The 14,609-nt window shown below is 42.2% G+C and overlaps 1 protein-coding gene across 2 annotated transcripts in view; it reads left to right on the top strand.

Annotated features, from left to right (window-relative positions):
- The window catches only part of lrfn2b (leucine rich repeat and fibronectin type III domain containing 2b), a 242,917-nt gene that overhangs the window by 214,978 nt on the left and 13,330 nt on the right, over positions 1 to 14,609 (top strand). For both annotated transcript variants that reach the window (XM_033648679.2, XM_033648680.2), the window contains one exon: positions 11,700 to 13,096. In XM_033648679.2, coding sequence (XP_033504570.1) covers positions 11,706 to 13,096 — 1,391 coding nt within the window. In that variant the 5' untranslated portion in view covers positions 11,700 to 11,705. The remainder of the gene's footprint in view (positions 1 to 11,699; positions 13,097 to 14,609) is intronic.

Below are 14,609 nucleotides of genomic sequence, written 5' to 3'. Positions count from 1 at the left end.
AAGTCTGATTGTCACATCTGAGCTGAAGCCTCCCCAGCCAAATCCTCATTGCAGCAGAATATACAGCAGAAACGCAAAGTATAGTATATAAAAGGGTCATATACCCTCTCTAATACAGTAGCATTTATATTCTTCACTGCTGAATATAAGGAGATATTAAGTGCAGTGTTTAAGGTGTAATGAGTGTTATTATGCCATATGGTGCAGTGTTTTAATCTTCATTAGTGTGGAAAAGGACCTGAAACAGCATTAATTATGTGACACTTCAACTCCTTTATTCAGTGGCAGTGGAAACTCCAGGATAGATCTGATCATTAGGATAGAAGAGGGTAACATAGTGGCTGGGTAAAGCAAACCACCATGCCCAGGGCAAGTTGAGTCATTAACCCGACATGCACTCTTACATGTGACATATGCATCGCATTAGTTCTATACAGCTACACAGTTTCCCCCTGTGATCTGATGCCTTTCAGTGTTGAAAGGAGAAATCTGCTCTGTTTGGTCAGATGAAACAGGCTTAATTGCTTATGACAACTTTACTGACAGTTGTCATAAGCAAAGAACTTAAATGCATACAATCCTTTGTCTGAGACCTTCCTCAGAAAAACAGTGAAAGGACACGGCATTTTATCTTAATCCATCTGAATCCATTTATCAAACTGAATCCTCTAAACATTTTATACATTTGTAAGAAATGTAAGTGATAAATAATTGAAATACAAAAATTCATGTGGATGTGTGATCGCCTTGTGTTGGCTGAGCAAGCAGAGACACTTCTAAATGACAACCTGTAGCTAACATGTTTCTGACACAGTGAATACATTTTGCAGCTGCTTTGCAGTGATTCAATTGTAACTTTTCCATGAATATGTAAATATAGAGAACAAAATCATTGTATTAACTGTGCTACAGCTGAGGATGTCAGCTTTTAACCTTTAATGAGTTAACCATTAATGGATTAACCACCAAGAAAATTTGACAGGTTACACATGTTGGTCTAATTTTGCTTCTCTTCAGTGTACTGCACTGTGCCCCACCTGGGTCGGGTGCACGCTAGCTAGAAGCACTGTACATTCAGTAATTATTGCTGGTAAAACATTGTGAAAACATTGTGGTCCCTGGTCACCCTGGTGTGTAAGCGGCTTAATTTTGAGCCACGAACCCCCTTTTACATTGTTAGCTATTGAAAGCGCTGTTAGCACCATTAGCATTGTCGGTGCAGCTGGTGGTAATAACATAGTTTACTGTGCTAAAGGAGCTTTTTCTGACTTAAAATTAAGCTGCTTACTAGGTCCACTAATAACAGGGAGACTGGAGGATGGACACCATGTTTCCGCCGGCCTGCTACAACAAGTCTGGATGGGACCACCAGCAGTTATCTGTAGTGCACCTAGCTAGCCCCTACTGGACCTGGGTAGTGCTAAGGCTAGCTAACCAGTTGAGACTGGAGGGTGGGTGCTATGTTTCTGCATGTGAGCGCAATTAGCTGGCTAGAAAATAAAATAAAAGGCAAGACATACAGCACAAAACATTATTATTTCACCAACTTTAAATGGATAGCACTTCCAAATAGGATGTAAAAGCTCAAGAGTCAATGAAGCACTGGACTAAAATGAAAGGCCTTTTGTATTTCGCGTCATTTTGTGATTTTACTTGAAAATTTATGGTTAGTGACAGGTTCACAGATGGTGGGGCTACCAAAGCCAAAATGAACCAAAACTGACATCACCAGTCACAGCACAAGCAGCACTGGGAAAATGTGTGGCTTGGTCTTGGGATTAGTTACCACTAAGTGTTTTGGTTGTGCCTGCGATACTAACAGGCCGCAACATAAATGTTATGCCTTGGTTTTAATTCGACAAGGAAAGAATGCATGCCTTACCTAAACTACAATGAAGTTGACCAACTTTCCACCTTCGCTTCACTCGTTCCAAGCAGTGTTGCTTAGGCCTGTCGCGATATGCCATAAGTTGGTTAATTGCACGGTAAATTAAAAGGGAGACGGTAACTTTTCCAGCCACGATTAATTGCCATATTCATGCGTGTTTGTTTTCCTCGTCTCTCTCCACCAAAGAGACTGGACGACAAGAGCATTCACTGCCATGCATCGTCTGGCAACGAGGTGAGTTGGTTCATTAGCATAATGAACGGAGGGAAAGCTCTTGTCACCGAGTGTCTTTGTCTCTGTGGAGGAGGCGGGGCTATGGGCTACACACACACACAGTGCGATCTTAGTGAAGGGGAGACGAGGGGGAGACGTAAGAAAAAGACAGCTTGTTCCTAAACCAAATGCCACGGCCCCTGAGTGTTTTGGATTTAAACCAAATGACAGAGGGGAGCCCATTAATTTGGATGAGCTGGTGTGCCGGGTTTGTTCTAAAACCATCTCAACAAAAAGAGCGAATATGACCAACTTAACTGCACACCTGAGAGTGAGAGACTGAGAGTCTATTTTTTTGTATTTATTTATTTATTTCGATATTTTTACATGTTATTTCAGATATTTATTTTGTCTTTTTTGCATTCCTAAATATTCTTGTTAAATAAGTGTTTATTTCTCTTTAAAAGGGTGTACTTGCATCACTATGCCTTTATTATCATTATATTAGTTTAAAAAATGTTCTAAAAACAGCAAAATTACAACAATAATAAAAATGGTCTTAAAAGCACAATATTATCGCTTATCGCAATAATTTCTGACGCAGTTAATCGCCCAGCAAAATTTGTTATTGTGACAGGCCTAGTGTTGCTCACTCAACTGTTGGGCCAGCCTGCTTCAGTCCTCTTGTTTTAACAGCTGTGCACTGAGCTCAGTTGGTTTAAGTTATTTAGTTTAACAGTAAGACACAGATAGAAATTAGACCAAAATACTTGGTGAGGATGATTGTCTTGCTTAAGCACCATTCAACCACCCACAAAGTAACTGTCCTGGAATTCTGTTTCTTACATGCATGATCGTATCACATTCACAGGCCAATGAACATGCTACATGTAGCAACAAGCAACACATTTTTGGAGGGGTAGGGAGAGGGGGCAAGCTTGCCTCCTTGCCTTACAGTGTTTTAGACTTGCCTATGAAGGGCAGCCTGCAATTTGTGTTCTGGAACATTCATTGTACACATTTGAGTTTGCCCTTCAAAATGCCCAGCAGCTTTACAGTCTCGACAAATACTCACACCCCCGTCCCTGTGATTATGCCTCTTTCACAGTCTATAGATCACGTCTATGCAAATGAAAGGCGAGGGCCCGTGTCGCCTGCAAGAGGGTTCATATTGTTGTTGTCGCTGAGTGTACATCGCCTTATATCATCCATTATTTAATTTTTGGAGTTGATTTAAAGATATATTCTTAAGAGGACTTGTAGACACCAATTACCAAGGTGTGAATGAGTCAGAGAAAAGGCGACATGCTATCTGTGATATGGAAGAGAAATAATAAACCAACAGAGAAACCTCCCACCACCAGCTGTTTACTAATGAGAAGGCTTCTTGTTCTGGAAATGTAAGGACAGAGAGGCACATTATTCACCATGTCTGAATCATCATTTATCATTAGTGGATTGCATACGATGTAGAACAGCAAAATGTACCACCTAAACACACGCTGGCCCTGTCATATGGACAAAAAAGGGAAACTAATGTGAGGGAGCCTGAAAGCCTGAAGGGTTTTTATCTTCATTGGGTTTCGGATGAATACATAAGTGTTTGCTCAAACTGAATGAACAACTCTATGGTGCAGATTCATTTTGGAGGCTGGTACTCATCAGGCTTACAGAGGTACGTAAATACATCCTCCCACCACCTCCGCCTACCCATGGCCGCTGAGCGAGCTAACTACAGCAGCCTACAAACATGGATGTTAACAAGGCAGGATTTATGAAATCCCCCTCCCAAAATTGGCTTTACAAGAAAACTCTATAGAGTCCCTTTACAGAGTAACTGAAAATCTCATTCCAGGTTGTCAAATACAGAAGCTTTGATTCACACCCCTCTGTGTCTTATAACGACACACAGGGCACCCTTCAGCATCTGTTTGTGAGGCGCAGCAGTTTCTTGGGTGAAAAATGTGGCACATGGTTAACATTGTGAAACAGCTGTGGTTAGAATTATGCAACAAAAATACTTGGATATGTTTAGAAAAAAAGATCACATTTGGATACAATTTGTACGGTTGTTACAGGGTTACGGTGCGATGCATGGGCGGACTATGAGACAATGGTTCCCTGGACACAGACATGTGGGCGGCCCCACCACCCCACCTGTGCACAACTCACATAGACTTTGTGGTGTTTGTACTGCTTTTTTGTCATTGATTTGTGTCTTTTTGAGGGCATCTGTTTTCTCTGAAAAGTAATTTTGGCTTTGTGGTTATTTTGTGTCTTCTTGTAGTCATTTTGTTCACTTTTTGTAGTCATATTGTGTCTCTATGAGGGCATTTCGTCTGTTTGATGGCAGTTTATATCTGTTTGTAGACATTTTATGTCTCTTTGATGGCAGGTTGTGTCTCACTGAGGGCATGTCATGTCTGTTAAAGAGCATTTTATGTCTCTTTGAGGGCATTTGGTATCTTTTTTGTCATTTTGTGTCTTCTTGTGTCTGTTTTGTATCTCTTTGTAGTTTTGTGTATCTTAAAAGTAATTTTGTCTTTATGGTTATTTTGTATCCCCTTATCATTTTGTGTCTTTTTGTAGCCATTCTAGTCTCTGTAATGACATTTTTGTGTCTCTAATAGCATTTTATATCTCTTTGATGGCTTTTTGCCTCTTCGAGGCCATTTCGTGTTATCTCAGACACTTTAATCTCTCGAACGTTTTATGTATTGTTGTGCCCTTTTGTGGTTGTTTTGTGTTCTTTGTAGTCATTATGTGTCTCTTTGAGGTAATTTTGTCTCTGTTTTGGTTGTTTTTTGTCTGTGGTTATTTGGCCCTTTTTGTAGTTATTTTGCGTATCTTTGCAGCTCCTTTGCATCTTTTGGACTTTTTGTGTCTCTTTTTGGTTGTTTTGTGTTTCTTTGTGATCTGTTTGTGTCTCTTTGAAGTAATTTTAACACTTGCTGGTCAGTACATGTTAATTTGAGGGACATTTTTGCATTGGAAGGCCAGGGAAGCCTGTTTAGTAATCCATCCATTGTTAGACATAACGTAAATACATCACTTGAATGGCGTAACTACTTGATGCCCATACGTAAGGTACACTTAAACAACGCTGACTTCTGGTTTCCCATGGGACACAAACAGTGGTCTCCTGGGTGAAGGTCCCATCTAGAGTGCTAAAACTCAAACTTATGATGTCGTCAAGTAAAAAGTCTTCCAAATGCAAGTCATGCGTCTCCAGCTGACCACTTGTGGTCAAATTTTCTTGTTGCCTACATCACTTATGTTGGGAGATACTACTTCCACACTTTCACTATCTGCTTGCTAATCGCATAAGCAGTGGTGTTGGTACAGCTGTACTGTAAGCAGAATTCAACAAGTCTCCTTCGATTAAAACGATGAGCATTCACGCAATATGTCGTCCAACCAGTCTTAAATGGGCAAGTTATAGAGCATTAGCACACAATCACCAAAACCACCTACATGTTCTGGATTGATTGTTTATGGAGCAGCTCCACACTTCACACTTGATGACATCACAAGCTTGACATGTACTTCTCTGGTTTCTGGCTTTGAGAAAGTAGCTCATGTTCACAAATATTGACTGAACTCTCCGAGGCCATGGAAATAACATATTGGAATTCTTATTCTTTCAGTGCTCTCCAGTGTCATGATACTACAAGAGACAATGGAAGCAGTGAGACAGAAACTTGCACAGAGTTTTCATATGTAGTTTTAGTGTCTGTATTCATCTGCTGGATACAGTTTAATCAGCCGCTGTAGGTGAACTGGGATCCAGTTTTGTGAGCTACACTGATGCTGTTCCCATTTTCCACCCATTTGACTTTTTTTTTTTTTTTCGGATGAATTTTGCATCAACTGCAGCAGTGTGCTGTCAGGAGACAGACTGCGGCTCTGTACATTTCAGTTCTGCCACTTTTTCTTCTCCTCTTTACCATTCAAACTCAGGTGCTGTCTGTGCAGACTCTATACCCTCTGGAGCTCATGCTGAAATGAAATTTCACCTTGCACAACACAGTCGGTGAATGCTGTGAATGTTCCAGAAATTCAATATTGACTTCAATCTTTCACAACAGTATGGAAGTAGTATTGAAATTGTGGATCTCACGACAACACTGAGACCCACATTTCCAAGTCTATCTCCAGTGACAGTATGGGCCTGCCTGCACTGAGATAAGTGTTGCTGTGAAATGATTCTGCAGCTGGTCGCTCTCCGTCCACCTCTGGGCCAGACAGGGCACGGACGCTGGAGCCTGGTGGGCCCTGAGGTCTGGCGGCGTCTGTCAGGAGCTGTGATGAGTGTTCGCATCAAGGCCTCCAGTGATTACTGCTGTCCTGGCTCCATTCAACATACAAGAGAGTCACCTGCACTGCTGCCATGCTTGACTTGTCAGGAGAGATCTCGTTTTGCTAACTCCCTGACCTCCACACCATCCATCCTCCGCAGAGCGCCCTTGACTTTGACCGGATGATTTACTAAACACTTCTCGTCAGTGAGCTGCTCTGCTCTCTGTGATGGAACGCTTCTATTTGTGTTCCCTTGGCCCTGTGAGCACATTCTAAAGGACTTTGCAGGTCATTTGCAATGTATGGTTTTCTAAGCTGAAGTTTGGGGAAAAATAACCCATCAACTGTACATTACGTATATAAATAACAGTTTCAGGGTCATTGAGGTCCTTGGGTACAGCATTAATCTGAGCCATTTTTCTGCTATACTGTTTATCACTTGGTTGATCTTCATTTACACAATAACAGCAGGTAGGAAAAACTGAAAACTAGAAAACTGTATAAATAGCATGAAAACCAGTTGCCACCTTATCTGAATTTTTAAAAAACTGAGGTACATTTTTACATATAGACTGTATAAAAATCACGGACCGAGGCATTATGTTTTCATGTTGTCCATCCATACCATTCTTGTGAATGCGATGTCTCACCTCACGGGAATTTCTTCAAATTTAGCACAAACGTTCGCTGACTGTATAGATCCTCTTTGCCAGGGGAAAATGTGTGTGAAGCATCCATGTTTTCACAAACATAGAGATAAACTGTAACTGCAATTTGACTGGTGCACTGAGCCATACAACTGCAAGGCAGTAATTCTCTTTTGGGGCTGGACGTGACCATATTTGGATGATAGGGTGGAGCTATGAAGGAGCAGGGGTGTGGTGATCCCTCACAGACAGCCTGTCACTCAAAGAGGCCACACTCTTAAAAATGCAAAACTTAAAGCCATAATAAGATGTAAATGGGTGAGTAACATAAAAATTCAGCCCTTGTACAGTTGTCATGATAGCACTATGGAGAGTGACTCGCTCTTGGAGCTAGCCTCAAGTGGCCAATAGAGGAAATGCAATTTTTTGGCACTTTACACATTGGACTCATTGCACTTTGAATAACGAAGCACATTTACAGTGTGTAAATTTTAACCTTACAGCAATGGTGTACAGTAAGAAAAAAACATATAAAAAATAAATATTAGACTCAAAATAGCCACCTGCTAGCTATTCTTTCACAAGTTACCTTTGCAGATTTGACCATAAACCAGTAATATTTATTTCATAGGAGCAAGGGACATAATGTTTCCTGTGGCAAAAAATAAATAAAAGCACATATTCTGCCAAAGATTAGAGAATCATTAATATGAAGTGATATTAACCTGGGATTTTCAATTTATTTTTGATGAGCAAACCTTAAAGCTAGGATAGGCAGCTCTCCCTCTTATGTCCTAAGCCCCTCCCACCAAACAGCATATATACAAGCTTAAGTCCCAACCCTCACCTATGGCAGGGGCGGACTGGCCATCTGGAGGTTCTGGAGAATCACAGAACGGCCGGCGGCCGCCACGCAGTCATCACCGTTTTGTTTTGTTTTTTTTCCTTCCTAATAATCTACTGTTCCACGTCCAGTCCGCTAGGTGGCAGCCTTTAAATTGGATGCCCATAGATATCTATGAGCCGGCTGGCCGCCAATCAAATTGAAGAAGAAGGAAGCGCATACCGTATGCGCACCGGTTGTTGTGGGCTGGGCCGAGTCAAAGTCCAGGGCTGTTTTTTAGTCCCAGTCCGCCCCTGACCTATGGTCATGAGCTCTGAGTAGTGACCAAAAGAATGAGATCACTAGCTATGTTTCCATCCAAAAGTGATTCGAATCATTGGGAAATGCTCATTAAAAGAAATACGAATCCTGTGTGTTTCCATTAAATGTACAGACTTTGGTGAAAACTACGAACTCACGCGAGTTTTCCCCAGAACCGGAAACAAAACAAGTCTTGCAGTCTTCTTCTTCTTCGTTTTCTGGCGGTTGGCAACCAGCTTGTAAATGCATTACCGTCTTCCTGACCCGGAGTGTGGATATCACCATGGAGAGAGGTGCGCTACATCAGACTTTATTCGAACATGTTTCCATCCAACGTTTTGCGAATCAGCATTTTTTGGAATCAACCAAAACCCGGCTAAAGCAAGCGTATTTTAGTTTGTGCGGATCAGGGGATTTTAGTTTGAATTTTCGCGTTTCCATCATAATTTTCTGATGCAATACTTCTAGATGCGCATCTAAACAGGCTGATGGAAACATGACTACAGATACAAGCGGCGGAAATGAGTTCCTTCATGGAGTGGCTGAGCTCAGCCTTAGAGAAAGGGTGAGGAACTTGGACATCCGGAGGGAGCTCGAAGTAGAGCTGCTGCTCCTTCGCGTCAAAAGGGGTCAGTTGAGGTGGTTCGGGCATGTCCCACTGGTAGGAGGCCTCGGGACAGACCCAGAACACGCTGGAGGGAGTACGTATCTCATCTGGCCTGGGAACACCTTGGGGTCCCCCAGGAGGAGCTGGAAAGCGTTGTTGGGGAGAGTGATGTCTGGGGTGCTTTTCTCGGTCTGCTGTCCCCGCAACCCGGCGACGGATATGCAGGTGAAAATGGATGGAAACAGTTACCCAGTGTTTCCCCACTGATTTATTTGATCTCATTTCATTCAAGAGTTGTGCGCAGCGCACTCACTCAGCCCCTCCTTACCCTGATGGTTATAGCACATTTTGCCAGCACAACCCCCTCAGTGCCAGGTGTCACAGCAGGCTGGTGACCAGCAGTAGCGATGGGTCTAACCTGTGCAACAGCAGCAATAGAAAGTTTGCTAATCCAGTCAGGGTCGAAGCTACCTGGTCCCACCTGAGCTGGGGTTTGTGCTGGCTGGATTTGGGTTGCTGTGGCCACTGCCTGGGGTCTGTTTTCAGAGCTGCTGCCCACTTTGCGTCTGGGGAGGTGGAGGACACACTGTGATTCAAGGCTGTAGCTAACATTAGGTACATAAATAGAAACTTGAATTAGCTGCAGCGGTTAGCAGAGGGCTAAACTAGTAACAACGTTTTCTCTCCATCTCTGAAACACTTCCTTGATACTGACACGTTTTATTTAGTTTATTGTCAGACTGTCTTTTAGACTCTCTTTTTGATAAGTCTGTCTTCCTTTTTTGGGTTGTGTTGCAGTGTAGGCAGTTGTTGCCAATGTTGGAATAGTAGCTTTCTCTGCAGGATGTTCCACAGTTGAATCAGGCTTTCAGGAAAGTGCACATGCATCTGCATTTGCAGAACAGCTGAACATCCTCACTCTGAAATCTTCTATAATTGGCCAAAGTCTCCCATTACGGTCTAGATTAATTACAACCTAAAACAGAGCCAAGAGGAGGTGCAGAAGCCTAGTTGTCTTGAATTACACTATGCCCAAAGTTTATAAAGAGATTTTTTTCAATGACACCAAAATACACATAGCCCTCCATCAAATTGACATTATTTTTTGAGTGAGTTTTGAGTTAGCCATTGACTTAACCTTGTCCTTATGCTTTCCTCCAACTGTTTCACTCAACTGTTAGCACCTCTTTTATATAAAGCAAATGATGCTTTGTGTGGCAAAAAAACCTTGTGTTCAATTGAAGTGCATAGGAATAGAGATAATTCTACTCAATACAAAGATAGGATTCATCACAGACAATATTTGGTAATGCAATGGTGTGTACTTAGGTGTTTGAACATGTGAGTGTGGGTGTGTGCCACCATCTGCGAGTGTATACGTGTGCTGTACAGATGTAGATGTGTGGGTGTGAGCCAGCAAGGAAAAAAAGGATAATCTCAGTTTATATTGGAAAGCATGCTGTTTTTTTATTTCATGCTGTTTATCTGCATGTTTGTTCTGAATAATAATATTGAATAATGACACTGCATGAAATGATGTGTAAATGTGCACAGTGGTATGCTGAATTCATTTGGAATCCTTCCTATTTTAGACTGTTGACTGTCTTTGTCTGAGTTATTACACTCCATGACGGAAAGATTATCACATGTGAAACAATGCATACATAAAATTGCAGGTGTGCCGTTTTCTCTACAGTAACAACAAGGGAGAAGACTGTGTCATATGTAGCAGGATGGAATGATTCTATTTTATTCGACGACTGAGATATGCTCATTTATGATCGTCGCATAAAAATACCGCTCATCACCACAGTCCCTCTGGTGGCCCGCTGTTACAGCTCGCACCTCGTCTCTGAGCACCTGCTGTCTAATGCTCTTCACTTGAGTTATTGCACTGTATTCCCTGATCACAGGAAGACATTATGATTGCAGAATTATCTACACCTGAGTGTTCTATCCACCTAGAGAAATGGATCTGAATCACATGACGTCCCAGACAGAGGCCGCTCTTGTCTTCCTGAGGGCCGATAACTGACAGGCTCCATTATGGAGCAAATTGTACAAGACAAACACAAGATGAATGCCACTGACGATGGAGTGTATATTGCTTTGAATAAAATGTCAATATTCAGATGCTTTATATATCCCTTGGAAACACAGTTATTGTAACCTGATTGCCTTTAATTTCTTGGATTTTTGTCTCCTAAGCCACCTTTCTAACTTGTAATAATAAAGTTGTCGGAGGTAGGACTAGTCATTGTTTTACTAATCACAAGTTTCAAGTCCTTGCACTCAGGTTCGAAGTCAAGTCCAAAGTCAAGACTGACAAGTCCCACAACAAGTCTTACCTTTGAGTTCCAAGTCTTAAACAAGTCATAATGTGCTCTTTACCTAAGTTCCATTTAAAGTAACAAAAGTCATGAATGCTTTTAAAATCTGTATTTATCTGTTAAACAAGTGAGACTGAAGTTGCTGACGTTGCACTTTCATCACGATTAACTACTACCACAATTAGCACAATACAATAGCACCCGCATTAGCTCAATAACTATGTTAATTTGCCTCAACTACTTCCATCGTTCTTTGTGAAACTTCAGATGTAGAATTAAGTTGGAAAATGTTGTGTCTCTGCCTGTAATTTTCCATTCACCTGTTTTGTATACTTTTGCATATTGTTTGTTGACAACTTCAGAGTTTTTGTGTGTGAGCAGAGTGAAAACTCATCCGTTAACACTGCATAGTTGGGATTGTAGCTCCCCAACAGATCGTTAAATCTGTTTTGCACCTGATTCTATGGTCTTTCAGAGGGGTCTGTTGAATTAATGATAACGTTTGAAAAATAATTAAGTTTATGAATATTACCTTACCTCATCTGTCTATATTTTTCTGTTTCTCACTCAGGTTCCTATGTATGACTCTACCATGGACCACATCATCTGCTACCTGCTGGTCCTGGGATCCACAGTGATGATCACCCATGCATGCCCCAAGTACTGTGTATGCCAGAATCTGTCCGAATCCCTGGGGACATTGTGTCCCTCCAAAGGCCTTCTTTTTGTGCCTCCGGACATTGACCGCAGCACGGTGGAGCTCCGTCTGGGAGGCAACTACATCCTCCGCATTACGCAGCAGGACTTTGCCAATATGACCGACCTGGTGGACCTGACCCTCTCCAGGAACACCATCAGCTACATTCAGCCTTTCTCTTTTGGTGACTTGGAAACACTACGCTCGCTTCATCTGGACAACAACCGCTTGGTGGAGCTAGGCCCTGATGACTTGCGAGGCTTGGTCAACCTGCAGCACCTCATCGTTAACAATAACCAACTGGGACGCGTCCATGACAAGGCCTTTGAGGACCTGGCACCTGCCTTGGAAGATCTGGATCTCTCCTACAACAACTTGATGTCTTTGCCCTGGGACTCAGTCCGCCAGATGATTAACCTGCACCAGCTTAGTCTGGACCACAACCTTCTGGACTTTATTCCAGAGGGGACTTTTACTGACCTAGAAAGGCTGGCGAGATTGGACCTGACCTCAAATCGCTTGCAAAAGCTACCCCCAGACCCCATCTTTGCCCGTGCCCAGGACTCAATGATTCTGACTACACCTTATGCTCCCCAGCTGTCTCTAAGTCTAGGTGGGAACCCACTGCATTGCAACTGTGAGATGCTGTGGCTGCGCAGGCTTGAAAGAGACGACGACCTGGAAACTTGTGCCTCCCCTCCTGCTGTGAAGGGTCGTTACTTTTGGAATGTGAAGGAGGAGGAGTTTTTGTGTCAGCCGCCTCTTATTACCCAGCACACCCACAGAATGCTGGTACTGGAGGGCCAAACGGCCAGCTTAAGGTGCGAAGCAACTGGAGACCCTTCTCCTACCATCCATTGGATCTCCCCTGATGATCGGCTGCTTGGCAACTCCTCCCGAACCGCAGTGTACAGCAACGGAACCCTGAGCATCACAATCACCACCTCGAAGGACTACGGCACCTTCACCTGCATCGCTGCTAATGTGGCCGGGGAGTCCACCGCCTCTGTGGAGGTGTCCATCGTTCAGCTCCCGCACCTCAGCAACGGCACTGGTCAGCCAGCACCACCGAAGTCACGCCTCTCTGATATCACAGGGACCACTAGGATCAGCAAGGGCGCTCCCAAGAGCCAACCAGAGAGGACTGTGTCCGTCTCTGAGGTGACAGCTGTTTCAGCGCTGGTCAAGTGGACAGTCAGCAAGTCATCTCCCAAAGTGAAGATGTACCAGCTCCAGTACAACTGCTCTGATGATGAGGTTCTCATCTACAGGTAAATATCTGCATATTCTTTTAGGAATCTTGAAGTGTAGCAGTAAGCTATGACAGTGAACTACAATACCGTGATCCTGAAACTGATGCAGCTAAGTGGAATTCTGCCATCATTGTTACTATTTAGACCTGTGCTTTTCCTGCTATCACTTCTCAAAATATCCTCTTTGAAAAAGGCTTGTAAATAGACTGTCAAATGAATGAAGTGGGAGGCCTGATTAGGGGAAATTAGGTGCAGATGTGCAGGCAGATATTGATCAGGGACAACTTCTATACAGGATTGGTTGAGCAGGATCTGGAATGGAAAATGCAGAAAAGAAAGAAAAACTTAATCACGCTCTCACTCTTACACTCACCATGCACTACAGACCCAGTACCAAACCATAGGCAAAGTTAGGAACTGGCTTGTGAACATAGTGAAATGTCTCAGCCCAGTTGGCTGAAGAAAATATTGGCATTGTATGTTTCTGTAAATTATAAATACTTTATTGCGTGTTTCATACATATACGCATTTCTAGAGTAAGGTAGTATATAAACAACATATACTGAAGAAACATATAATGCCAGCATTTTCTCTTGCAACTGGGTTGAACATCTAGTCTCTTAGAAATTGGTGGAGAACAAATCAGACCTAAACAGAGCGTGATTGTTTAACACTTCATAAGGTGGCCATAAAAAACAACTCCAGATGAAAGCTGATTTGTGTCTGCTAGATGCTTTAATTAGTAATAGTTTGGTCAGACATTTGGCATAATAACTAGATGATAAGATGATCATATAGTCAAGTCAGTTTATTTATATAGCACATGTAAAAACAGCAAGTGCTGACCCAAAATGCTTTCCAGTGGAGGCAGACAGGTTAGGACCTGCCTCGATAAAGGTGTATATATGATTAAAGAAATAAAGGTGCATAAAATACAATATTACACTAAAACAATAATAGAGAAAAAACACAATACTAGAAACTGAATAAAACCAAAAACAGTTTATAGAACACTTAGAGGGCATCAAAGAAAAAAAAATTTGAGGCTGTCGAGTGGCATTTGTCATGTCCCCTTTTAATTTTTTTAAAAGCAAGTGAAAAAGTTGCGCCTTTAAATCAGATAATTAGATAATTCACTAATATAATTATAATTGGATTAGATATATCAGATAATGTGTTTTCTGCTTGGTCCACTGCCCCCCAAGTGGTCAAAAAATCAGTTTGATGCTGTTAATCCATTCAGTTTCACCAGAAACATGTTGAGAAGCTGTCTGGAAGAGCTTTCTGTCTCATTTAAAACGGCAGCAGCCTTATGCATTTTGGAAATTACATTTGTCATTATGGCAGTGTCAATATTGTTTCAATATTTGTTCAGCACTGAGTACATCATCATTACTGGTAGATGAGGAGAGAATGGCATGGAGGGAAGAAGTCACGGTATCTGAATGAGAGGCTCAGCACAAAACTAAATACACAGAATGTTGAGTTTTAGAGAGGAATCTGGTCTCAGATAAAGATGGATGCATTTTG

This window comes from Epinephelus lanceolatus, chromosome 13 (assembly GCF_041903045.1).
Source record: "Epinephelus lanceolatus isolate andai-2023 chromosome 13, ASM4190304v1, whole genome shotgun sequence".
Classification (NCBI taxonomy): domain Eukaryota; kingdom Metazoa; phylum Chordata; class Actinopteri; order Perciformes; family Serranidae; genus Epinephelus; species Epinephelus lanceolatus.
The sequence above is the reverse complement of the archived record's forward strand: the minus strand, read 5'-3'. Positions and strand labels throughout refer to the sequence as shown.